This window comes from Falco naumanni, chromosome 6 (assembly GCF_017639655.2).
Source record: "Falco naumanni isolate bFalNau1 chromosome 6, bFalNau1.pat, whole genome shotgun sequence".
NCBI classification, from domain to species: domain Eukaryota; kingdom Metazoa; phylum Chordata; class Aves; order Falconiformes; family Falconidae; genus Falco; species Falco naumanni.
The window spans coordinates 62189272-62216101 of record NC_054059.1 but is presented as its reverse complement, the minus strand read 5'-3'; the positions used below and the strand labels follow the sequence as shown (position 1 = coordinate 62216101).

General features: G+C 39.8%; 1 protein-coding gene across 5 annotated transcripts in view; it reads left to right on the top strand.

Annotated features, from left to right (window-relative positions):
- DSE (dermatan sulfate epimerase) overlaps positions 1-26554 on the top strand; it is a 37136-nt gene extending 10582 nt beyond the window's left edge. For 2 of the 5 annotated variants that reach the window (XM_040598592.1, XM_040598593.1), the window contains exons 3-7: positions 3559-4027; positions 15405-15658; positions 19410-19649; positions 21113-21320; positions 23531-26554. In XM_040598592.1, the coding sequence (XP_040454526.1) occupies positions 3612-4027; positions 15405-15658; positions 19410-19649; positions 21113-21320; positions 23531-25295 (2883 nt within the window). In that variant the 5' untranslated portion in view covers positions 3559-3611 and the 3' untranslated portion in view covers positions 25296-26554. Of the gene's footprint in view, positions 1-3558; positions 4028-15404; positions 15659-19409; positions 19650-21112; positions 21321-23530 lie in introns of those variants that run through there. The other 3 variants (XM_040598591.1, XM_040598594.1, XM_040598595.1) reach the window with 3 other exon arrangements.
- Positions 26555-26830: the final 276 nt, after the last annotated feature.

The following is a 26830-nucleotide window of genomic DNA, read 5'->3' as shown; positions in this document are numbered from 1 at the left end:
ACCAAGCAGCCGCAGATGACTGCCTGCCGCTGCATCCGCGTGCCGGCCCCCTGGTTAAAAAGTTTGAGGACCCCTGACCTAAGCTATGCAGATAATTGAGGTTCGTATGTGTGTCTTTGAACAGTGCTATGTGTTTCTTTAGCTTTTAGTATGCAAGTAAGTTAACTAAAGAAACCTCAAAGTATGGAGTTCAATACAGTTACATTTGTGTTCTGCTTCAGTGGTTTTGGCTTGTTTCCACACCCCACCTCCCCACCCCACCCCAGGTACATTTATGCCATTCTAATGAAATCTAAATAATCCCTAAATGTTACCGGTTTGGGTCATATTCTTCTACTGAAGGTGCTTTGGTTCTTTTGCAACCACCTGGTAATTTTTGAAGTGGTTTTATAGATCTTATCCATCAGTGTAGTTTCTAAAGAGCTACTGAACAGAGGAGCGGTGATCATTCCCGTTAGCCCGACGGAGTTGCATGGATGAGTCAGTAAGGCAGTGAAGTGTGTGGTCAGGTCTGGCCCTAGTCAGTGAAGGACTTGATGATATGCATGGTTGAAGGCAGTTCTGCCAATTGAACTCCCTGCAGGGGTGGTTTGTCATGGTTGTATCCAGAACCATCCGATTTGTATTTCCTCACTATCTGGGTGAGGATATCCACATGTTTATTCCATGTGGAGCTTTGTGATTGTTTCTGTTACTACTTTTGCTGGTCCTACTTTGAAGGACATCACAGATGAGAAAATGTGGAACATCTGTCTCTCTCCTCGCTTTCTGTAGCACAGTTTGAGCTATAGTCATGCCACCCTGATGCCTCATCTGGGTGATCCTCTCCACATAGGTGTGGCTGGTACCTCCACAGAGGTTTGCATGGAGAGGAAGGTGAACTCCTTTCCAGCTGCCTCCTCCCATCCACCAGTCACACCAGCCTGAGCCCTGCAAAGTTATGGGATAGGGCTCACTGGCCTTACGGAATTGTGGCTGCCATGGGTTTTCTTCATGTCACAGGAAGGATGTCAGTATGATTTAACCAAGAATAAATAAGAATGACTTTGTAGTCCTGCTTTTGTCACTGCCTATTGACTTTCTTCCAGACCTTGACTCTGAATGTGCTGCCTGTGAATATACTGTAGATCGGTTTTCCAGTTATGCTGCTGTTAATCTAAACTGTGTGGAATGGTGGTTGCTTCTCATGTACAAGGTAAAAAAAAGGGTTTACCTTGTCTATTAAATGCACGCACACATAAGGGGAGAAAAAAAAGGGGACTATTGAATTCTTAAAATATGGACTATGAATTTTAAACAACACTGGAGGTGTCTGATAATGAGGAAATGCTGGGAAATGTGTGTCCAGGCTTACAAAGAAGGAGTTCTGGGAAACCTTACTGTATAATCCCTAATCTCTAGTCAGAAAGACCCTAATTTAGGGAACTCTTAAAACAATCCCTAAATTTGTCTGTGTGCTTAATTCTCGTTGATGTGCAGAAGTACTTAGAGAAATCAAATCAAGGAAAGAATGCATGTAGTCCTTACTGCTAGCCAGGATTTTTTTCTGATTGTGTAAGCCAGGAAACTTCTTTCAATGTACAATCATCACAGAAAAAGTTACAGGCATTTTTTTGTGGTCTTTTTTAGATATTTGCGGGGTTTTTTTAAAATATTTTTTTATTATTATTCTTTCCTCTTCCCCCAGTTCTAAAGGGTCATAGAGGCTTTAAAAAAAACCTATTTTTTTCTTTTTTTTTTAGTTATGAAAAAGCAGTTCTTTTCAACAGTTAAAAAAATGACATCGTTTTTCGAAACATAATGTGCTGGTTTGGCTGAGTTTTACCTGCTTCCTTTCAAAATATACTGTTGTATAGTTTCCTTGTTTATAGATGAGAATACGAGTAGACTTGAGTATGTTTGGGTAAACTGCGGTGCATGTTTCTTTGTATGTATGTATGTGGTGAGAGACTATGTAGATATAGTAAAAGTGTTACCAAATAAACCATCCTGTGATCTGCGTAATGTGTCCTGTAATGACTGGTTTACATCCAAAAAAGGACAAAAGTTACTTGCAAAATGCATTAAAATACTATGAAAATGTCATTTTTCATTATGCTCTGTTAAAGCAATTATGCTACACACTGTAATATATAAATATAGGCGGTTACGGGATGCAATATTATTTTTACCCTAGGCGGGAATGCATAAGCAAAGATGTACTTCTTGGCCAAAGATGCTTGCTCCCAAATTCAGTTTAGGAGCTGAAAACAAGTACCTAGAGAGTCTATGTACCCAGTAGTCATGGAGGACCCAGTCTTACCGAGGTTGGCTCATTGTCTATGCACGTATTAATGACATTGTTGAATCAGGATGTGGGTCTCCAAGTAAGGTTTTAGCAGCCTAAGTTTCTGTTAGAAAATTTTGGCATCTATAGGTGGGGAGCTGTGGGGAGAAATAAAAGGTTACTTTGTACTTCAGCTTCTTACAGGTTTAATGACTGAACCCTGTGAAACAGGTTTTCCATGGGAAAAAAATATTTCATGTTTGTTTTTAGGTTTTCCTTCCTTCTGTCTATTTCTCTTTTCAATAATTGAAAACCACTGTTCGTTATTTACATAAAACTGTCTCCCTTGGGTCTGCTTTCTGTAACCTTTCCCCTCGGAAGAATTCTAGGAATTCGCTAGCTTTCCTCAGGGGGATCCTGGTCATGTTTTATCTGAGACTTCAGGCTAGATCTTTGGTAATTTTTACGAAGTAATTTACTATGTTTAAATACTTGCATTCAACCTCTGCATAGGTTTGCCATTTGAGCATATTTTGAGAAGTTGTGTATGTAGGAAAATATATGCTTTAATTCAGTGTTCATCCTTGGTAGCCGGCAGTAAATCTCCACAGGCAAAATGGAGAGCCCCCTAGAACAATAATAATAATAATGATGCGAAAACCCTAAATGCCCTGAAGGCAAGGTATTTCAGCTGTTTCTCTAAGGCTCTGCTGCTTTCTCTTTCTCTTTTTCTTTCTGACTTCTTTTTTTTTTTTTTTTTTTTCCTTCCCCTGAAAACGAGGACGTGTCAGAACCGGAGGCCTCAAGCGCAGTATAAAATGACCCCAGTGCAAACCTCCAGCATTCCTCGTCCTTCCCTCTCCAGCTGCTAACATCAGCCAAGGCAGCACGCAGGCTTGGCTGCCGCCAGCACAAGTTCCTTGGCTCTCCCCCTTCTTCCTCCCCTCCCACCCTCCTCCACTTGCCAGTACAGTCAGCACTGCTTCATATTAGGCGCTGCTGCAATTATTTGAAATCTTGCATACAACAGTGTGTTCCTTTGCCTTGTATCTAGAGGGAAAGATGTGGGAGGGAGAGGCTTTTCTTCAAAGTGTACAGATTTTTTCTTTCAGATGAATCGCTCAGTAGGTATTTTGTCCAAAGTATTCATATAGAAATGATTTGAAAGCCACCTGGACAGTATGTGGGGTTCTTTAAGTCTAGATGGAATCATATTTCCTAGAGAACATCCTGAATTACGGTGTCTCACAGATTCATTTTTTAACTCTCTCTTTCACGTCCATCTGCCATAGGATATTTCAAAGATGGTTTGGCTGCCATTGAGACTTGGAGATCTGATGCCACGATGAGGACTCACACACGGGGAGCCCCAAGTGTGTTTTTCATACACGCGGTTTGCTTCGCCTTTGCCTGCGGTGCCAGGGAGGACCCGGACGTGATGGTTCCTTTTGTCAATGCCAACTATGACAGCTACCCCATGCTCTACTTCTCCAAAGGGGACATGGAGGCCCTGCGTCTCCAGGCTGCCACCACACACCAGCACATTGCAGCTCGCCTGACTGAGGCAGTACAAACGATGCTGTCTAACCCCCTGGAGTACCTTCCTCCCTGGGACCCGAAGGAGTTCAGCGCTCGGTGGAATGAAATATATGGCAACAACCTTGGGGCTCTGGCGATGTTCTGTGTGCTCTTCCCTGAAAACATCGAGGCCATCAACATGGCCAAGGATTACATGGAGAGGATGGCGGCTCAGCCTAGTTGGTAGATTTTTGTCTTTTTTTTTTTTTAAAGTTGTCCTTACAGTATAAACTGCTTGCAGTTGGAGGAGTGAGTGGATGAGTGAATCACTTAAATTATTTCAGTTGCTTTAATATTCACTTTAATAGTGACTTACTTGCTGAGTGCGTTTATCGTCATCTGGACCAGCAGTGACACACAGTTTTTCACCTTCGCTGGACTTACCCTGTTTCAAATTAATGCTGAAAGAAGGAGCATGATCCTTTGTGTACCACCCTAATTTCTGTAAAGTAAAAAAAAATATGTAATTCAAAACTACTCTCAATCAGAAGACAGGGTTTCACATCTGATTTGTGTTGAGAAGTGCTAAAAGTGTTATTTTTTAATCATTTCTTTTTTTTTTTCCCTTGGACTCATACATATCTTTTGGGTAATTCTTCCTTAGAAAGAATTCAGAAAAAGGGGGACCTATGAAAAGGTATAATTAGGTGCAGGTAAAAATTACACTCTTGAGTTTCTGCAGTCTGCTCTAACATGTGTCTGAGCTTCAGTTCAGACTTGCAGCTCTGCTTGGCTGTACCATTCTTGGGACTCTCCTTAAGACATAGTAGGACATGATAAAGATAGTTGTCCATCTGATTATTTTACTGGAACTGCCTGAGTAATTGGCATTTTCATGACTCCTGGATTCATTTCAGCTGGATGTGAGTGGTCATCCACACTCTGTCCTTGCCGTGCCACAGTCTATGGGGACAGAAGTTAATGTTCTCACCGTAGGAGTTAGTCTAGTAATTGGGACCCCAGGATCAGTCTCCTCCTCATCTTCCTATTTCATATCCACCAGCAATTTATCGCCCTTTTTTTCTCAGGCAGCCGCATTTCCCCTACCCCCTGGAGCCGCTGCCACTTGGTGTACCTTGCAGACTGTGGTCCAGGGTTGCTGCCGTTGTGAGGAGGTCAGAGGATGGAAACACGGGCTTTGCCAGGACAGTGGCTTCTTCCCAAAGCAGTGAGCTGGAGCTGCAATGGGCACCGCTCCCCTCCGTCACAGCTGCTGTCTTACAGCTCAGTGGTGGCAGCAGCTCAGCAGATGCCCGAGTCAGGTTTCAAGTCAGTGCAGAAATAAGCATTAGCTGTTCAAACAGTATTCATTGCTCCAACTATTCCTTACTTTTTCTGGGTTAAGACCAACTAGTATTGCCCTATAAATGGCATCCATCCACAGATTGTCATTGGAAGTATGCTGGATTTAAGCTAGCATTACTTGGGATCTGTATCCTCCTGATGGGCATGCTTTAAAAGGCATTACAGTGTTGGGGTTCCCCTATACCAAGTATTAAAGTGGTGAATGCCACCGAAATACAGGAACCAGAACAAGAGAAGTGGTGGGAGAGAAGGGACATGCTGGGCTTAAGTTGCTTGCATGTCACAGAAGAGGGGGCATGTGGGAGCTGGGAAGAAGTATTGCCACAACGGGATGGTGGTGATTTCCAAAATCTTCCACTGAAGCACAGAAATACAAAGCTTCAGTCTTACTTACCTCCAGGAGCAGTCTGTATTTCTCCTGGTGCACTGGCAGAGGGCTAGAGCTGTACAGAGGTGACTCCAAGGACATGTAACCATCTCCAATAGGACCTATGGACTGCTCCAACTAACTCCAGCTAGCTCCAACACTCTTTCTCAGCCTGCTTTGGGTAGTGTAAACACATAGTTAACATCACCATCTGTTTTAGTGGAGTAAGAAAGAGGAGCAAGTAATACTCTGAGTAGTGGAACTTCCTTGTGTCTGTCTCCGTTTCCTGTGCCTCACTCGCTGTCTCAATAACCTCATTTCTGTTCCTTCTGTCTGGTGATTCCTGCCCTGGATTAATTGTTGTTCCTCTGTCCCTTGCTGTAATACTCTCCTTTGTCCCATCTGACCAGATACCGATCAGAACTGAGCAGATGCCCTATTTCCATTTGGCTTTGATGATATCTACCTCCCCAAACTGCTGCTGTTCTTAAGCAAGCTTCTTGTGTTACCTTGGTGAAAGTGAAGTCATGCTTTTCCTGTCTTTCCCTTCTGATGTAGACATGTCATTCAGCAAACAATGACGGTTTAATCAAGGTTCTCTGCTTTGCAAAAGAAGTGGGTGCACTGTGCTTAGTAGGGGAAGTACAGGAGGATGAAATCAGAAACACAGGCCATAGGGCTGGGGTAAGCTCCTCTTTGTATAACCTCCGACTGGCCAGCGCTTCAAAAGCTGTGACAGAAACGTGGATCCGGTTTCCATTTTTGTTTTTCCCCTGAGAACCTATGGCTGAACGCTGTCAACATGGAGTTTACACTATGGCTCCATCAGTGATGGCAGCAATACAGATCTCTGCCTTGTCCAGCAGTGGTTTTCAGGAAAACCACGTAACATCTCTGAGCTTTGTACCACTCTGGCTTTGCTGAAATAGGTCAGCAGGTTCAGAACATGAAGGAGTAGACAGACAGATTAAATCAATCTGGTTTTCCTAAGGAACTCAACTAAAATGTGCCAGAAAACATGTTACTGCACACACTTCCCCGCTTAGGATAAGACTAGGAGAACAAACATGGTAAATAGGAGAGTTGTGGTTGTTATGGCATGTAATGACATTGCCAGAACAGTCTTACGCAATGCTTAGTAGTGGAATTGGAAAAAAAAAAACCAAAAAAGATTTTTCCAGGCTATTTAGGCATGTTTAGTTTCCCTCAGACTTTGGCAAAAATATCATTCTGGATATATGGTACGAATGTTATCCTTATTAAATAATCTGAGAGCACACCTGTTCTGATCAGTGAAAAGAAGGAGCAGTTTTGATGATGTCCAGGTTTGGAGCCTTGAATTTTAGAATACTCATGGGCCAAAACTCCTTATGTCATCAGTGGAGAGGGCTTGTCCAGAGACATATCAGTAAGATAAGCAAATCAAAGGAACTTTTCTCTCCCTAGACTTCCTCCATAATGTAGGTGCTTCAACTGCGATGTAAACTGCCAAAAAAATGTCTTTTTATCACTGACAGATTCATCAGTGTGTGTTGGAAAGTTAAATCTGGCAGTCATAAAGATTCCTTGTTGGCAGCCTGATTATTTTGACAGTATATTCTGGTTTTGGTTTGTTTTGTTTTTACTTCTGACATGGCATTGACTCTAAAATAGCTCTAGAATTTTAAAAAAAAAAAGTTGGATGAGTTTCCTCTAATTTTTGTGGTGATATTAAATAAAATTTAAGCCTTACCAGAAAACAGGAGTCTATTTTAGTAGTGTGTGCAGTAGTTTGATAAAATAAATAGATTTTTAAATGTCACTAGTTATTTGTCCCAGAATGCCAGACGATTAAGGAGACTAACATTTTAAATTTCATCTTTACATTAATGAGAATTCTCAGTAGTCCAAATATGGTTGAATAACTCAGGATGCAAATATGATAAAATCTACTGGTAATTGATACATGTGTGGAAGGGGCATGTAATTAAGCACTTCTGTCTTTTCTCATCTATTACGATAGTAATTTTATATCACATAATAAAGTACACCCTTAAGTGAGTTCCCATTCATGTAGGCTAGCAGACCTCAAGCTGTTTGCCATAACAACCGATGTTGATAGGCACGCTGCTCATAACAGAGCATCTGTAATTGCTACATCCTGGAGTAGGTTTACATTTTAAAATAAACAAAGGGGCAGTGGCTAATAGCTAACTATAACAATCAGCCAAAATAGTATGGGAACAGACAATGTTTTGGAGACTTGCAAGAGCAGGGAAATGTAGTGCATTAATATTTCAGTAAAAATATATTAACTTTAATGGGTTTGCCTGTAAAGATTCAAAGCTGGTGTTAAATAACTTCCTTGGTTTTCCTGGGATTTGATATCTAGATGCTGCCTAAAATCTTAGGGAAAGCTTGTCCTTATATCTAAGCTGTATTATCTTATTTTACAGAGAACAGAGGATATAGATGTGTTCTGGCATTTTATCTCTTGACTGGCCCCTAGAGCACTCCCCACCAGAAGTGCGTTTTGGCCGAGGAAATCTGTACTCGTGATTCTTTCCATATGCTGCCTCGGCCCGTTCCCGTACCGAGCAGAGTGATGTAATTGGAGTCACACATTGTGCAGAAATAAGAGTCCAGTCAGATTCTGTGTTTTGGACAAAGCAGTAAAAAGCTTTCTTCTTACTAAGCCTGCCTTAGAAACAAATGCCTTAGAAGTTCACAAATTCTGCACCTTTCTTACAGCAGCAGAGGTGTCCCCATTTGCAATTGCCAGACAAGAGATTTCTGTGCTTTTTTTTTTTTTTTTTTTTTTTTTGGCACATAGTTGACCCACCGTTTTTAAAGACAAGTATGTTATCAATGTGCAGCAAGGTGTGGGATTTGACAGTAAGCCTGGCTCTGTGGGTCTCATAGGGGAGATAATTACTGTCAAGCACATGCAAACATTCCAAGGGAATAGCAGCGAGTAAGGAGAAGCTAATGGGAGACTTTAGCGTAACAAATCTGTGACCATTCTGCTATTTCTTATTAACCAGCAATCCTATAGTCTTCTGTTAGTCCCTGTTTGTTAAAAGTATTGGAGCACGCTATAGGACTATTGCTGTTAGTATCCAGATAGCGCTTGGTGTTGAGCAATACGGAATACAAAGTAAAAATACAAAAATATAATGTGTAGATAAATGCATAACTAAAATAAATTCACATGTGCCGGGTTGAAATAAAGCAAGTCTCCATGCTGACACTACAAATTTAGACCATCTGTTTGACTCCCAATAATCAACCAGCAGTCACACTCAAAGAAAACTTAGGAGGGTTTTATAAGAGTGCAGCATAGCAGTTAGTATAAAAGAAGCTTGGGGGATGCTGAGATAGTCTCCTACAAGGAGGAAGAAAAGGAAGGCTAGGAGGATGAATTTGGTATCTGGAATATATATTATTTTAGTAAGTGAAATATCAAACCCTCATGCTGTTTTTATCTTTTTCATATGCGGCATTTAAAAATAGAAGCTGTGCATGACTCTGAAATTCAATGGCTAGCTGGATTCTGAAGAGTTTCTGTTATACTTTTTTTTTTCATGGATAGGATCTCTGGGAGATAAATTGGCACTAAAGTTCTGTGGTGCTACAGGGAGCTCGCTTTGTGGCATGCCTGGTATAAAAATTTGCTACAAGAGCTAGAGGTAATCTGTTGAAATAATAACATAATTAAATTTCAGTGTCTGCTTAATATGGCACTGAGAACTACTAAAACAGACTCAGTTCTTGTTTATTAATGCCAGCACAGAAGGATCATGATTGATAACCAAGAGCAAGCCCAGTGTGAAAAGGACCCTCTTGTGATCAAAGCTAAATACAAGAGAAGAGGATCTGAAAAAAGCTTTAGAAGCTGCAGAAAGATGATTATAGACCTGTGGAGGAACAGAGAACAGAAGATAGAAAGTAGATGAAGATTTCCGAAGGAGTAAAGTTTTAGTTGTCTCGTCAACGCCTAAGCAGGACAGCCCTGCTTTTATAGTAAGCTCTTAGCACTTCTGAAAACTTTGTCTACACATTGCCTCTTTTTTTCCGTAAAATGAATGTGGCCATTTATATTTAACCACTCCTTTCCCTGTATTCCTGTGAACCAAGCTGCAATGAACACAAGCTTGTCAGTGGTTGCTGCTAAAGCACAACTGGTAAAGAGATAGGGGTAAACTTGCCATGTTTTACCTTAGACACTGGAAATATAAATCATCAATTTTTCAAGGACGTTTCTTGTTCTTAACATTTTGGTTGTTGCAGATCACTGAGCACTTAGGTTGTGCAGATACCGGGGGTTTTGTTTTGGCAGCCAACCAGAAAAACGTGAAAAGGGTGAAAGCTGAGAGGTTGGTTTGGATGAAACAGATTTTTTCAAGGATTTTTCTTTTTTCTTTCCAAAACAAAAATTGGAAGCTATTCTTCCGTTAGTGAAGAAAATACTCCATTTGAGCACAAGAAAATATTTTGTTTTGGAGGCTTCTGTAAGAAAAATACTGGAAATCGAGTCTAGTTTATAAAACAAACGTTGGTGGTCTTATTCCCCTTGGCAGGTAATACTCCCTCTTGGTATGTATACTCCCTCTGGCCCTGGAAGAATACTTCTCTCCTTTGCCTGACGGGAGGTTTAAAGCTGTATCTCTTTCCCCCAGAAGTGGGTGAGAACAATAACAAGGGTCTGTGGAGTGCCAGGGCATTGCCATTGGCATTGGGAAGACTGTACAATTACACAGTTGATTTCAGGATCAAGAGGTCAATTGCCCCCATTACACACCACGTTTGCATCCACACTTGACATTTAATGTGCATTAAACTCAATCATGCTGTTAGCTAGCTACCATGTCTAAGGTAGATTGCATTGAAATGCAGTAGAGGGCTGTCCTTGGACCAATTTTCACCTGTAAGCCTTCAGAAGGGAGCCCTGACTGACTTTGCATCTGCCTAGTGAGGGTGAGAGGCTGAGTGCTGACTGAGGAGGAGTGCCAGCATGCTTCCTTCAATCATGAGCTTAATCTGCCCTCAACCTCCAAGAGTTACTCCGCAGTAAGTAATTTGTCACGGGAAACGCTGGAGCGTTAAACTTCAGGATGTGGATTACTTGTGTAATATATGTGTCAGGATGTGCTTAATGCTTCATTTTGTGCGCAGCGATGCCATACTACTTACTGACACAGAGGCCAGAAATCAGATCTGACACTGCCTGGGAAGGTATTCTGTTTGTCAGGTTAGAGAGTGTTATTCTCCTATGTATTTCCATTTGGTTTTAAAAACTGGATACAAAGTGAGGGAAAGGTGATTCTAAATATCCCACAGGCCATGATTAGGGAACTCACTTAAGCAGGAGAGTTTGACTTGAATCCTGCCTTGAAGTGGGCAGACAGTGGTTTTTTTCCTTATTGTATTTCTTAGGGAAGTGCTAATAATTCTGGTTACAATAAGGAAATAGTTATTAATAGAAAGAAATTAGGGGAAAATACAGAAAACCATTGCTACTGAGAGAAGAGACATTAATAGCATTAGGAATATTGTCGTGAAATAGAGAAGTTGTGGTAATCTTACCACAATTTTTCTTGTTGTTAATACTGATTTTTATTTCTCATCCAAAATTCTATACAATTGCTATACTTACTCAGAGCACAGGACCACATTTAGTGAAGGTGGTATGTACACTCTTAGCTTTGGACAATGCAGTGCATGCATGATAGTTCTTGACATCACAAATTGATGACTGAAGAACGGGGTCTTAACCTCACCTTCGGATTCATTGTTCATTGTAGAAGGTGGTAAATCTAAAATGGATGACCACATCGCACCATGCTGAAATTCTCAACATGTAGGAAAACCATACTACTTATCCATAATACCAGCCTTATCCACGATCTCTTTATTTCTCCAGTTTCTTCATGGAGGATTTATATCAAACTCAAAATGTTTGTAATGAAGTAACAAAAATATTTTGTATGACACAGATGGAGAGAACTTAAAAGAACACTCCAAGCATGTATTTGTCCAGTGCTGTTCACAGCATTTGCCCAGACAGCAGTTCTTTGTGCAGAATGATGCATATGGCTTTGGATGTTTATGGAGTTTGATCATTAGGCAGCAAACATGTTCAGCACTTTTTGCTCTTTTATAAACCACCTCAAGTTTCCATATAGGTACTTCTTCCAAATACATGTATAGCTGTATAAGTGTGGGAAAAAAATATATATTTTTTTTTGTACTATCTGTAGGGATGCATTTATGGTTTAGCTGTTACTTTGAAGTATGTTTTAGAATTTTTGGAACAGTTTCCTTTGCTAAGTGTTTGTTTGCAACTAAGTAGTTGCTCTGCACTAAAGAATCCATTATAGGTATTTCTATTTACTTTGGATTCTTGTTCTGTAGCATCTTACACCTTTAAAACACCGAAGAGTGCAGCATTGAGGTAAACGTTACTTGCTGTCTCCAGACACAGTTAATTGCTAACCTGGGGTTCATACTGTCTGATGTTAAGTTTTCGTCCTAAGAGGCGTAGAAAATAACTGTTTTCCAGTGCAAAGCATTGGCATGTTTTTACCAATCTTTATTTGTATAAATACACACAACTTTTCTTTAATATTTCAGAGCCAGAGTAGCTAATTGATAGCCCTGAAAGCTCTTTTTTTCACGTAATACATTCAGTGCAGGCCTGTGGTACCATGCTTTCCCGCAGTTTATCAGCCAGGTTGTTTACCAGATCTGACACTGGAGATCCATTTGAAAAATGAGAGTATAATTCAGATACAAAAAGCATTGCTAGTTGTCCATTCTTCTTGTGACTCATGTTCCACATTGTTGTTTGTACATTGCTTGGTTCAAGTGAAATTCAGTTAATGGAGGTGCACTGATTCGTATCAGCTAAAGAGTTGTTACTTCAGGAGAGCTTAATTTTAAGAACAGATGTTGACTGTGGTTTTGTATGTTTAGAAATGAGGGTCTTTAAATCATCATCTTTAATTTTCTGTATTACTTGTGTGCATCTCCTCTGTTAAATTCTAGATGAGCCTTACTATACAGAATTGCAATTTGAAGGAAGTTAGGACAGAATTACTTTGTCTAACCCAAGGTGGGTAACCGTGCCAGTAAGTAGGCTTAGGATGCCTAACATAACATATTTTACACTGAAAGGTGTTGTCTTTTTTTTGCTGAAGAAATCAACAGCTTAAATGCAGTTATAAATGATTCGTTTAGCACTTCCCGTGTAGAAGAGTGCTTTCTATTTTGTCAGAAATGGTGCCACAGAGACTAATACACACTTTTATACTATAGAATTTGATGCAGCATCGCATTTGAAACCAAACATAAAGTTAGCATACAGCTTAATAATGAAAGTTGCAATCCATCAGTTCCACTGTCAAATCCCATTTAAGATGAAGTCCAGGTAAAGATCATTAAATAGCTTTAAGCATATTCTAATTAGCAATTTGTATGTTGTTATAAGGATACTGAACTTTGAATTAAATGTTTTCAATTAACTCAGATTCTTTCATTGTTCTTTTCTTCCCCCCTAATGTATGGCTTAGCCTCAATTACTTTTTAATTGTTCCAGGCAGAGGTGTTTAAAAGGATAATTCCTGTACATATTTGAACTCTGGTTTCTGAATGTCCAAAAAGTTTAGTAAAAAGCAAAATCAAAAATAATTTGGAAATTAGGATTCATGATCTAGCTGGTCAAAGGTATGTTCACATGTCAAATGATTTCCAATACCCAAGCACAGTGCCAGGGTGTTGCATATAACCAGCATAGAATATAACTTTACTTTTATATGTAGGACTAAACATTTTAAGAGCTTTTTCAATTATAAAGAAAAATGAAAAAGCAGAAATAGAGATGGAGAGAATTAATTGTGGTTGACAAATAACCAGTTAACTCAGATTTTCAATTTTTGTGCCTCAGTAACACAGTATAAATAAATCTGGAGAGTCAGAATAGTTGCTTACCCAGTTCAGCTACATTTTCTCCCAGTTTATTGGAAATACAGAAAGAGTGAGCATGTACAAAAAACATGTAAATGTTTTGGCGTAAAGGTCTGTAATTTTTTTGCATAACAATTAAGTGAAAACATAAATAAGAAATTTTACTACACCTGGCTGGAAGTCTTCACTAATAAGTTTAGTGTTTGAACCAGGAAAAAAACAACAGAGAAATGTTCTTGACATTGATCACAGAGAATAGCAGGTGGATGTGGATGTGGAGAAGACAAGTAGTAAATTTCTAGAATTTTTTTTCCTCATGCTTTAACAGTTTTTTATTACCACACTCATAGCTGTCAGTCTTAATGTTGTTCATGGTTTTCTGTCAATGCCTGCCAGTTAACCAAGAAACAAAATAGTGTAAATAAAATAACGTAGTCCAGTAAAACCCCAGATCAAATCCTGCTGCTCAATGCTGAGTAAATTCATGTATTTAAAGATTTCATTTAAAAAAAGCAAAAATGAATGTATAACTTCACTCAGTGGAAGATGGGATTGAAGCTGAGGTGAACACTTAAAACTGTTAGAAATTCAGCTAATCAAAAAGGCTAAAGAGGCTTTCCTTCTTTACAGATATGAATGTGCCAAGTTCATTTGAGTTCTTCCAATAGTGTTAGATATACTGAAATAAAAATCAAACGTCGTTTTTCTCACTTGTACGTGTTGTGTTCTACCATAGTTGCAGTGCCCTAGGCTGTTGGTCATAATTTCTGTGTGGTTCATTCATGCATTTTGAATGCAAATAAATGCTCCTATAGCAGAATGAAGATTTTTTTTAAATCTTGCACTTTTGGTATATTTTCTTATCAGCTCACACTATTGCTTACACAAATTAAGATTAAATTATATTTGTAGAGTCATAGAATAGTTGAAGCTAGAAGGTGCACATCTTCAGGAGCACAACACAATTCCTATTGATTGCAGTAGGATATTCTCTCATCTCAACAATTTAAAATTAATTTCTGTAATTAAAAATATATTGCAAAGAAAGGGAAATAAGATAACCATGAAAGCAACTGACTGTGCAGTTTATCAAAGACTTTTTTTCATCATATATTCCTTCACATTTCCTTTTCTTTAGAACTGTGGCCAGAAAGTACTGTCAGTACTGCAAAACTAAAGTGTTTGATTCACAATATATGCTTTATTTAAGAGAAATATTTGTTCTACAATACCTCCACCTCCATTATGAATTATCTTGGTACAAATCTACTATTTTGCTAAGTTCAGTGTAATCATTGGGTACAAGCAGGTAGTTCCTAGACATTAATTTTGATTAGTGGCATCATTTTACCTCTATTTTATTTTTTAATGCTATTAAGTATGTTAATTTGAATTGTACTCATGAAAGTAAATTTAATCATTTCTACTTCTATTGAATGCATTTGGGAAATGAAGAAGCAACATAGTGTGTTTTATTACACTTTCTTTAAAGACAACTTCAGTTGCATAGCCACCAGAAATTTATCAACATTTGGCTCCTTCAGAAAAGAAGAAAGTTGTTACAGAATTTTAGAGGAGTGTAAACTCTGAGATAGTACTTTCTCGCAAAAATGATGTGAACATTGCTTCAGATAAATAGATTCAATTTCTTTACAATCAATATTCTCTATATCTGTTTCTCTTAGGGAAACACAGAATATTGCAAGCACTGTTTTAATGTTTAACAACTTAATCTAATAAAATTAATGAGCTTTGAAGCTTAATGTTGTCCCTACTTAGGAAAGAAAAAAAATGGTCTCAGAGACTTGGTAAGTAGCTTACTACTGTGTTAAAATTAAACATGAATTGCCTAACTTCAGAGGCATAAGACATACACACCTCAGTACAGTAATGGAGAAAATAAGTAGGTGAAACTCAATTAATTGGCGTATTTTTTATTGACAGGTTAGTGAAGGATGCCCCATGGGATGAGGTCCCTCTTGCTCACTCCTTAGTTGGTTTTGCCACTGCGTATGACTTCTTGTACAGCTACCTTAGCAAGACTCAACAGGAGAGATTTCTTGAGGTCATTGCCAATGCCTCAGGATATATGTACGAAACATCATACAGACGTGGATGGGGCTTCCAGTACCTCCACAACCACCAGCCTACCAACTGTGTGGCCCTGCTGGCTGGAAGCCTGGTTCTGATGAATCAAGGTATGTCCTAAACTATAGCAATGTTTTTCTGAAGTGTATCAACTCAATCAGCTGTTTATGCAGCAAAGCTCAGGAACAGATGGAAATACTTCCAAGAGTACAGCAGTATGGGGTTTGCTCTTTGGTTGCTTAGAAAAATTCAGTTTACTGAGAAGAACAAAAGTCTGTGAGCAGATGCACGAAGTATAATGTATATGTATATGTACCCATGTATATAAATTCGATTCTCTAAGTGATTCTGAAATTCTTACCTCACTGTTTATAAGAGTTAAAAATCCCCTCGTGTATAGTCTGTCCAGTCCAGATTTACAGACAGTCTTTCAGGATAGATTATCGGTAAAGAGTGATGCATTTGGTCTCCTTAAGCAACACACTGAGAAGGTCAATAGTCAGAAACATCCCACGCTGTGAGCTGGGTGCTAGACAACAGGATAACCTGGAATTTCATACACAGCTTGTCTCCCTGAGGGAGCCGCAAAGGTGTAACTTTTATCCACCCCAAGGCCACAGCTCAGGACCTTTCTTTCCAGCATCTTTTTCTATGGAGATGAGTAGGGCTTTAACTTTCTCCCTCTGAACTATGCCCTTGTGCCCCACAGCCTTCATCCAAGAGGTGTCTGTGCCAGGTGTCATTTCCTTTTTTGCTCCAGGACTTAAACCCAGCCTTGCCAGTTCCCAGGTGAATAACCTTACCAGTTTGCTTTTGGCTGCTCTGACTGGGGGCTGTCCCTCTTCTCCTGAGTGCTGCACAGTGTAAACAAGAATGCAAGTCACAGAGTCAGAGGGAGAGCAGATGAGATATCCTGACTTTAAAGCCCAGTGGTACTTCAGCTGAGAGGTGGAACTCATGGAGCCAGCTCCTGCTTTTATAAGAATGCGTCAGTATTTTATCAAGTGATTATTTAATATGTGCTAGAAGTATTTTGAAAACGTGATGCCCTATGGAACTACTTGCTGCAAGTTAAGGAAAATAGTTTATAGATGCTGATGGTGTTGCCAAGCTGTTCAGCTCTGCCAAGCAAAGGCACATCTGCACATCGTTGGAGCTTTCAGATGCCCACAGAATTGTGCCAAAAAACTGTGGCACCTACTCTGTTTGAGGGGGCATCTTTTTGTTAAGTGTTTGTCAAAGCAAGCTAATTCACTGATGTGCATATACTGAAAAGCAGCAAGAGTATGTGTGGAAGCTGCTCCCATTCCTGCTATCTTGTCTTCTGCAAATGGAAGACTCGGACCATGTTTATTCAGTGGGTTTTGCTAAATTCCTTGTAATTCCATCCTGCCCCAAACCTCTGTTGGTGCAGAAAGCTGGCAGTTTGCAAGATGACTCTGCTTTTCATTAGAGTATAGACCATAGGAATGCTTTGTGCCAAACAATGGTAACATCACAAAGTTGGGCAATATTTCTTTCACCAAAGGTTGGTGGGAACTTTGGAAAAAATTAAAAAAAAAAGGGAGGGGGGGAAATTCAGCAACATTTGAACAATTTGAAAATAGTGATGATATTTTCAAATGAAAATAGGTCAGAACAGACTGTGTATTTCTAACTGAAAACTCAGTTGTTTTCAATATAGAGCAACTTTATTTTTAAAAAATGGAAATTTAAAATAAGCTTTTCTGTTGGTCTAAAATCAAAAAGAAGTTTTTTAAAAAAATTTCATTCCAAGACAAAAGACTTTTTCTGAACGAGAAAAAAAAAGGGAGGCAGGAGGAAGAAAGTGAATGAACATGCTATTCTTCCTGTATCAGATCACAGCAATTGCAAATGGTGTTGTATCCCAGTGTATACCTTTCACCCCAAAGGTTTAAATTCTAGCTGATTATTTTAAACACAATTCAGCTATTGAAGCATGCAGAGACAAAATAGCCAGCTTAAAAACATGTAAACATTGTCATAGGACTGACAAATGAAACTAACTGAAATGAATTCTAGGCACACACATATATTGAAGTCTTTGTAGTTAAGGTAAACAGATATTCAAAAAAGAAAGTTCAGTAACACCTAACTTGATATAGATACTGCTAATTTTAGGTGAGATTTGTTCTGTTTTGTTGTGTAGCCAGACAGAGTGTTGAGTCTCTTACTGTTTTTTCATTCTAATATATTATTCTTTAATATACTACAAGTATAGGGTTATAGCATAGATGTACACTAAGTAAACAGAACATATGTGCATTACAATGATAAATGCACTATGCTGAACCATGGAAAATACCATTCTTGCTAGTGCAGTAGTCAAAAGTTAGCTATTGTGCCTGTTAGGAGAGGGAACAGTGGAAGCATTTGGGATTTTACTCGGACATACTGCTGTGCTGCCAAATCCCATCAGAGTAATGAAGCAGTGTCAAGACAGCTGTAAGTAAAGTAAGTGGAAGTAAGTAGCACCACCTGCCCCTGTTGCTCAGGTTTTCCCCATCGTAGTTGTCTCTTCAGCCAGCAGATAAAAGCATCATGTTAGTTTAATTTAGACATTGCAATTTTTTTTCTCTCTGTTAACTGAGTAGCCTTGACTAGTAGGATGTCTGAATTGCTCGTCACTCTGCAACTGTGGCAATGAAGTGAAGCAGTCTCAGTAACGGGTTTGAAAGGCAGATCATACTCCCTTAGCCTGGCACATGCATTTCATTCAGCAGGCACTGCTTCCCACGTAATGGGGTGTAATGCATGCCAGCTGAGCTCTGCTATAAGTCTGTAATAAGTCTGGAAATAAGTCTGATAAAAGCTGTGTCCAGACACTTTGAGTTGAGTGGACACTAAGCTGCCATATACACACACGAGGCAATTGTTCTCTGTTAGTCCTGCCTCTCTTGCCAGTGAATCCAAAAGAAAGTAAGAGAAGGCACATAGCCTTTCCTCTGCTGGGATCCACACGCTGACTTCTGCAATACGTAAGTGCAGTGCTGAGGCTCTTGTGCTTGTCTTTGTTCCTTAGTAAAGGCAGACAAGCCCTGAGAAGGTCTTCTCACAACCTTTTCCCAGTTCTTGATTTTCATAGAGTGCACAAAAATAGTAAGATGTCTGAAAGTCTTTTCTTTAGAAGAAATACAACTGTTTAGGGCTTGTTATATGTGGAGGCTGAAAGTTATCCTAGCTGAAAGGTTACCTTTATTCTGGAATTAAAGAATCTGCATTTGGAATTAACCATGCAAAACTTTCCCAAATTAACTTCTATTTGGATAACCCTTCAGGTCGTACAACAAACTGAAAGTGTAAGTAGAACAGAGCATCTCTTAAATTAGAGCATGAATTAGAGTATCAGTTAACTGCAGCTCAAACGTCAATTTCTTTGTATTTTTAAGCTCTGAGGATCTCCTGACCATGCTGGTGATCAAGCCAGTGAAAAATGACTGATTAGAATATTTGCATTATTGGAGCCCTCTAGTGGGGACCTAAATTTGTTTTCATAGGGCTTTAATTTGAAATAGAATAGTCTTGACTGGGCTCTTCCTTTTTTGCATATCCAGAATGCATTAAAGAAATTTCCCTTTAAGATGGAAAGCATAATCCCACATTATCAGCGAAAGGTGGTTGATAGGATTTTCCCTGCTCAGGTGACCTTGCTTTGCTGTGTTTAAATACAGTGTTTTATTTAACACCCTAGAACTACAGGGATGCTGCAGCCCTAGGTTGTATTATAGAGCTCTGGATTGCAGATTCCATGCTGTAAAGGATACCATTGTGGGAGTACAGATGACATACTCTAAGATCCATGGTGGTGTAATTAGATTTCCCAACACCTTTTTCTTTCAGGCTACCTTCAAGAAGCTTACTTGTGGACCAAGCAAGTGTTGGCAATCATGGAGAAGTCAGTAGTCCTGCTGCAGGAGGTCACAGATGGCTCCCTCTATGAAGGCGTAGCTTATGGCAGCTACACAACCAGATCGCTGTTTCAGTACGTGTTTCTTGTCCAAAGGCACTTTGATATCAATCACTTCAGCCATCCCTGGCTCAAGCAGCACTTTGCATTTATGTACAGGACTGTCCTGCCAGGTAGGTCCTTTGGGTGAATGAAGGTGAATCTTTTAACTTTTGAAGCAGCAGTAAATTTTGTGCTTGAAATAGGCCTTTTTAAAATAACATTGTACTTGGGGTTTTTAAAATAACCTTTTCCTCAGATTTCATCTATGTCATCCATCAAAACAATGACATCCTTGTTTAACACTGCTTATTAAAGATCAATATTAAACTGCGGCTTTTAAAATCAGTGAAAAGATAGAAACATCATTTGGGAGAAAAAGCAATGCTTCAGAATTTTATTTCTGGATTTTTGAGTTTGAAACAGACCTGTCTCTGGGGTTGTCTGTTTGAAAAATAATATTCTTCAAGATTCCTATTGATATTTTCCTTTGCCAGAAATTATCACACCAGAAGATTAGGTAAAAGGAAGAGAAAATGATGAAGCTAGGGTAAAAGCATCAGTAAAGCGTAGGAAAGTTTTACATGATCACCAGTTTTCCACAAAACAGTAAAATCGATTTTTATACCATTTTAATAAAAATATTTTTCTTGTAGAAAATGTCATTGACACAAATGATAGGTTTCTTTCTATGGTCCAGGGGTACATGAACCATTTTGTTTTGTCAATGTGAGAGTTAATCTGACATCACCAATGGGTCTATTTTGAAGACTTTTAATGTCTCTGTTCTCTTGCTGGATCTCTCTGCTGTCTTGTAGTGTGTTTTAGCATCTCTGATTTGAAGCCCTAGTTGTGACTAAAAGATGGAGATGTACAAATATGAAACCAGTTATAAGTTAATAAATATTGCTGACTCCTCCTAGCCTTCAGAAGAGATTGAGTTTCAGGAAGCCTTGCAAGATTTCAGTGTTGGTTATTTGCAGGACAATCAACTAGGAGCTTACGTTGTCCAAATTTCTGCTTAAAAAGACCGTGATAACTTTAATGGCTGTAAGAACCCCAGATCTAGCTGTGTATGTAACAGTGGCTGAGCACAGCTTTGGCATGGCAGCACAGGCACATAAGGAATTGCATTGACTCCACGTGAGACTGCAGGCATCTACTGTGGAGAGGGTCCTAAGAGCAAAGTGAACTCATGCTAGCTGTTTCAGGATGAAGCTTTTTTTTTTTTTCCTTGAGACACCTCTGTTTCTTGCTTTGGAGAGTTTGGATTGACATAGGAAAAGTGAGAGCAGTAAACAGAAAGTTACCTTTGCCAAATTTGAGTGAGAAAAGGCAGTGGATGGGATGTTGCTTCTTACATTTTTTGTAGTACTTTGTAGCCCAACACCAAGGAAGAAAGGTGGGTATTCAAGTTAGCTACAGCAGAAGGGAACAGCTCCTGTGCAACCTGTTTATGGCTCATTTACAACTAGGTCTATAAACATCTGAAAAGGCTGCTTCTGTTTGTACCCCTTGGTTTCACCGTGATGCTCTACAAACACATCTTTGTATGTTTATTTGTTCTTTCTTACATTCCTTTGCACTTTTTCCCAAGGGTTTCAGAGAACTGTGGCCATCGCGGATTCCAACTATAACTGGTTCTACGGGCCAGAGAGCCAGCTGGTGTTTCTTGACAAATTTGTCATGCGCAACGGCAGTGGGAACTGGTTGGCAGAGCAGATCAGAAGGAACAGAGTGGTGGAGGGCCCAGGAACACCATCCAAAGGGCAGAGGTGGTGCACTCTCCACACTGAATTTCTCTGGTATGAAAGGGAATGAGTGGGCTCAAAAGGAACCTGACAGCTGTTTGCTCTTAGTGGTAATTCATTATCTTAGATTTGTACTGTAGAAGCCAAGATTAGGCTGGCCATGTGTGACCCAGAGAGTCCTTAGTCTCAGAAGAACTTCTTCACTTAGCATAGATGCACAGTATGTGTTGCTGTAGAGAACATGTGGTCTTGCTCTATATCTGCTTTTGCATTTTGTTTCCATTGTCTATTGCTTGTACAGAATACAAGCAGTTCCAAAAGAACAGAAATTTTGCCTGCCTGTATTCTTTGGTTTATTTGGTCCATTGAATGGGTTTTAATCCTGTTGTGTTCTTTAATAATAAAGAAAATTTTTTCTTTTAAAAGCTGTAAGTAATAATATAAACTTTCTTTTAAAATCTAAAGTAATGTAAGTGGTAAGGCTACTATTCTTTTTGCCCACTAATTTGCAAGTTATGCTTAGGAAAAATATCATGATAGATGACTGGATCCATATCTTCCATGTAATTTATAGCTCTGCTAACTTGTATGTCAGTCTTCTAGGGGTAATAAATGAAAAGACCCAAGAGGCTTTAGATATCCATATAAATTCCCTCAGTCAGAGGAGAGAACAAGTACATTTTCAAGGAATCAGTGTCACTCAGTTTCTCTCTCTTAGAAGAAAAGTATTATTGAATATATATTGTTTTACATTTTTGATATGCACATTAGAATGCATGTTTATTGGGCTCCAAGCAGCCTTCATCTTGTTATTTGCAACATACAGAATCTCTTCTCTACAACCCCATTCCATCATTCTTTACTCCTGCATCTCCATGGAAATATTGAGAATTCATACTTAGGAAATTATTTTCAATGTCAAAGGGAAAGAAATTTTTAAGAGCACCTGAGTAAAAAAGAAAAAAAAATCAAATTACCTGACTATTCCAACAGTTGCCTTTTCCCTGTGCTGCAGTGTTGCTCTTCTGATGAACATGTCCACTTGCATTACCGTCTCAGGGAAAAGGTCTGCTTTTAGGGGAATCTCCATCAAGGACCACCAGATACAGAGCAGGCTTCTGGCGCTGGTTGGAATTACCCAAAGCCCTCTGCAGGACATGAGCTGTGATTGTCTAGCTCAGAGGTCCTCAAGCTTTTTTTAACCAGGGGGCCGGCGCGGATGCAGTGGCAGGCAGTCATCTGCGGCTGCTTGGTTTCCCCCCAACCCCCGGTGGGGGGGGGCGGGGGGGTCTGTAAATACCGGGGGCCGGATTGAGGACCCTGGGGGCCGTATCCAGCCCGCGGGCCGTAGTTTGAGGACCCCTGCTAGGGCTTGACAGAGGCTCCTGGCTAGCTATAGAGAATAAATCTGATGAGGAACTATCTAACAGAAATACGACTGGGCTTAATGATGGCTTTGTTTATTTGGTTGCTTAAATAAAATGCCAGAAGGTTAGGTTTTTGTTTTCCATGGTTGTTTTGGGATCTTTTTTCTTTCAAGATCTGTAGGTCAAATAAAACAAAAATTATAAGCATTGTGACTTTTTCTGGAATGAAGACCTCTTTGTAAACTGAATGTCTTGCATCTTACAATTTATATAAGAAAGCCATGCAATTTTTTTCTTCGACCTAGTTGCAGAAGGAAACTAACATACACTAAGTGATCTAAATCATAAAAAATTATCCTTCAAAATGCCTTTTTATTAGTTTTTAGTTAATTGCTAATTCTGTTTGGAGACTCCAGACTTCTATAATCATCAGTTAGCAAAACCGATACTCTGCTTCTCTTGCTTAAGAAGTTAGTAATAGGTGCTGATGTTGATGTCTAGTGCAAAACAGACCGTGTCTACAGCCTGGTCCTAATGTGCCTTTTTTAGAGATTTATGTTGCAGTCAGTAGCTTTATGATATAAGAGAAAAGGTGGATAGTTTGAAATTAGTGGTACTCTTACTTTCTTGACCGCAGAAGGATTACTGGTTTTAAATGCGTAGCAGATGCTTTCAGCTATTATTCTATAAAAAGCGCACCAAAAAAAATTGTAGAGGGATTTGTATGATAAGTATCATTAGAACTGTATGATTAGTTCAGTCAGGAAGCACACGTGTGAGCTTTATATAGCTTGCTCCTTGATGTAAATATTGCATCAGTTTTGGAGTTTTGTACAGGTGCTGATAATGGAATCAGTCGAGTGATTTTTAAACCCATTTTCTCGATCTTTTTGGCAGGTATGATGCAAGTTTGCGCTCTGTACCTCCGCCAGACTATGGGATTCCTAAGCTGCATTATTTTGAGGACTGGGGAGTGGTAACCTATGGAAGTGCTTTGCCAGCTGAAATCAACAGGCCTTTCCTTTCCTTCAAGTCAGGAAAGCTGGGAGGACGTGCAATATATGATATTGTTCATAAGAACAAGTACAAAGAGTGGATCAAGGGGTGGAGGAACTTTAATGCTGGCCACGAACACCCGGACCAGAACTCCTTTACGTTTGCTCCCAACGGCGTACCTTTCATAACAGAAGCTCTATATGGGCCAAAATATACTTTTTTTAATAATGTGTTGATGTTTTCCCCTGCCGTGGCCAAGAGCTGCTTCTCCCCATGGGAAGGGCAGGTTACAGAAGACTGTTCCTCGAAGTGGCTTAAATATAAACATGACTTGGCTGGTGACTGTCAGGGACGAGTGGTTGCCGCCATGGAGAGAAGTGGGGTGGTTTTTATCAGGGGAGAAGGAGTGGGAGCGTATAATCCTAAACTGAAGCTGAGAAAATTGCAAAGAAACCTCATACTTCTCCACCCCCAGCTTCTCTTGCTAGTGGACCAAATCCATCTAGAAGATGACAGCCCCCTGGAGGCAGCGACCAGTTTCTTCCACAATGTGGATGTGCCTTTTGAAGAAACAGTTGTTGATGATGTCCATGGGGCCTTTATTAGGCACCGTGATGGGATATATAAGATGTACTGGATGGATGACACTGGCCACAGCGAGAAAGCTACCATCGCCTCAAGGATGTATCCCCGGGGCTACCCGTACAATGGAACAAACTACGTGAATGTAACCACCCTCCTGCGGCACCCCGTCACGAGGGCCATTTACCTTTTCATCGGGCCCTCCGTCGATGTGCAGAGCTTCACCGTCCGCGGAGATTCTCCGCAGCTGGATGTTTTCGTTACCACCAGTGAGCATGCCTACGCGGTGTACCTGTGGCCCATTGAGGATGGGTCCCGCTCTGCCTTTGCACAGGTAATTGCAGACCGCCAAAAAATTGTCTTTGACAGAGCTTCTGCCATTAGAAGCTTCACAGTGCCAGAAGTGAAGGACTACGTAGGGATCGTGGAGAGGAACCTGCAGCATTTTAAGCCTGTTTTCCAGCATCTTGAGAAGCAGATTTTGTCTCGTGTACGCAACACAGCTAGCTTTAGGAAGACTGCTGAGCGCCTGCTGAGGTTTTCAGATAAGAGACAGACAGAGGAGGCCATTGACAGGATATTTGCAATCTCACAGAGGCAGCAGCAGCAGCAGCACGGCAGAGCAAAGAAAAACAGAAAGGTAGCCAAAGGCTACAAATTTGTTGATGCCGTTCCTGACATTTTTGCACAAATTGAGGTAAATGAAAGAAAAGTGCGACAAAAGGCACAGACTCAAGCACAAAAAGAGTTGCCTGTAGATGAAGATGAGGAAATGAAAGATCTTCTGGATTTCGCAGATATCACTTATGTGAAGCACAAAACTGGGGTCTCAGTCAAAGGCCGATCAGGGCTGGCACAGATGGTGACAACTGCTCGAAGTAGTGCCCCATCAATATCAGCTTCTTATACCCGCCTCTTTCTAATTCTCAACATTGCTATTTTTTTTGTCATGTTAGCAATGCAGCTCACGTATTTCCAGAAGGCAAAGAGACTGCATGGCCAAAGATGTCTGTATGCAATACTTTTAGTAGACAGCTGTATATTATTGTGGCTGTATTCTTCCTGTTCTCAGTCACAATGTTAGCAGGAGACCTCTACTAGTCGACCAGTTTATGGTCATATATGTCTATGCAAAAGCATTAACCCTAATAGGGCCAAAATTTATCTTCTTTTTTCTGAAACATTCCAAAAACAGCTGGGGAAGGATTGGTTTCAGACCAGAAGGGATGTAAGAATAGGGCAAGCAATTAATTATCTCGGAAAACTAAGTACTTAATAAGTACTCCTCCTTTGTGTTTTGAGTTGGGCCTCACATCTGAGGGAATGTTATGCTTTGTTCATCAGAGTTCAGTAATGTAAAGTTGTAATTAATTTTTGGTGAGAAGAGCCCTCTTAATAGATTTGTTTCTAAGGGCTTTCTTTTTTATACAGAACTGGGTTTGCATTTAGTGAGTTTTCATTTCAGGCTGCTATGGATGTCTCTGGACATTCTCTTAAGAAAAGAACATTCAAACACAAGTATGCAAGGCAGATCTTAGCAGTACACTTCCTTTCTCTCTGCCAAACCAAAGAAAGCTTCAGTGTGGGACACTCCTGTATAATTATTGCAGACCCTTACATCATGTCGTCTCTTCCGTGCTTTACAGTCTGGCACAGTGCGAAATGGCAGTCATGTCAGTACTTGCCAAGTGAGAGGCACAGTGCCTAGTAGGCAGTAGCAGAAGGCAAATATGGGGCTAACTCAAAGTATAAAGGAACAAAATTCTCAGGAAAAATAATCCTTTATCTTTCAGTCAAATGTAGACTGTAGAAGGATGGATGCTGTAGGGTCTGGTCTCAGTTTTACAAGGTGGAGTTTTCTATAGTTTGAAGCACAGCTTAGTAGAGAAATAATGTCCTAGATCACTGCCCTGCCATATGCAATTGTAAAAATACAAACGAAAAACCAAAGCAATTGTGTGGTAACCTTAGCAATTGCTGGTATGAAAAAAGAGGCATTAAGGAAGTATTTAATGTCTTTTTTTCTGTTCACATGGCTAGAAACAGAGGACAGTTAAATTGTGTGAGCAGCCTGTTCTCTATAAAGCACCAGCAAGGGTTCTGCAAGCTCTTGGTGGCCCCGGGTCAATTATTTGGGGATTAGTGGTAAATGGAATCATGTGGTTTATAACACAAATAAGTTTGACATCTCCACATATATCCCCTTCTGTTCATTAAACTGATTTCAAAAAATCGTAGCTATTTGAGAGAATGGAAGCTTTGTGGAATTGGGGCATATCTGTACGTCTTCACAGAAAAACAATTCTTCCAGTACATTTGCTAAATAAAAACATTGTAATTGTCTCTGTGGAAAAGTTGTTTTTCTTTGATTAAAATATTTTTCCTGATAATTACAGTAATGATATTCATCAGCGCTTTGTTCAAACCAGAAACCTGTTTCCTCGTCCTTATACCCATTTAGGTATCTGTTACCTACGTTGCTGCTGTTGTGTTGCGAGTCTGTGTGTTGAAATGTGATGAGCTTTCTTTGTCTAAACATCTTTAGTGAACAGGTCAGAATATTTTCACCAGCTTCCAGCTGCTGAGCCATTTCAGAGCACTGTATTCACATACATAAGC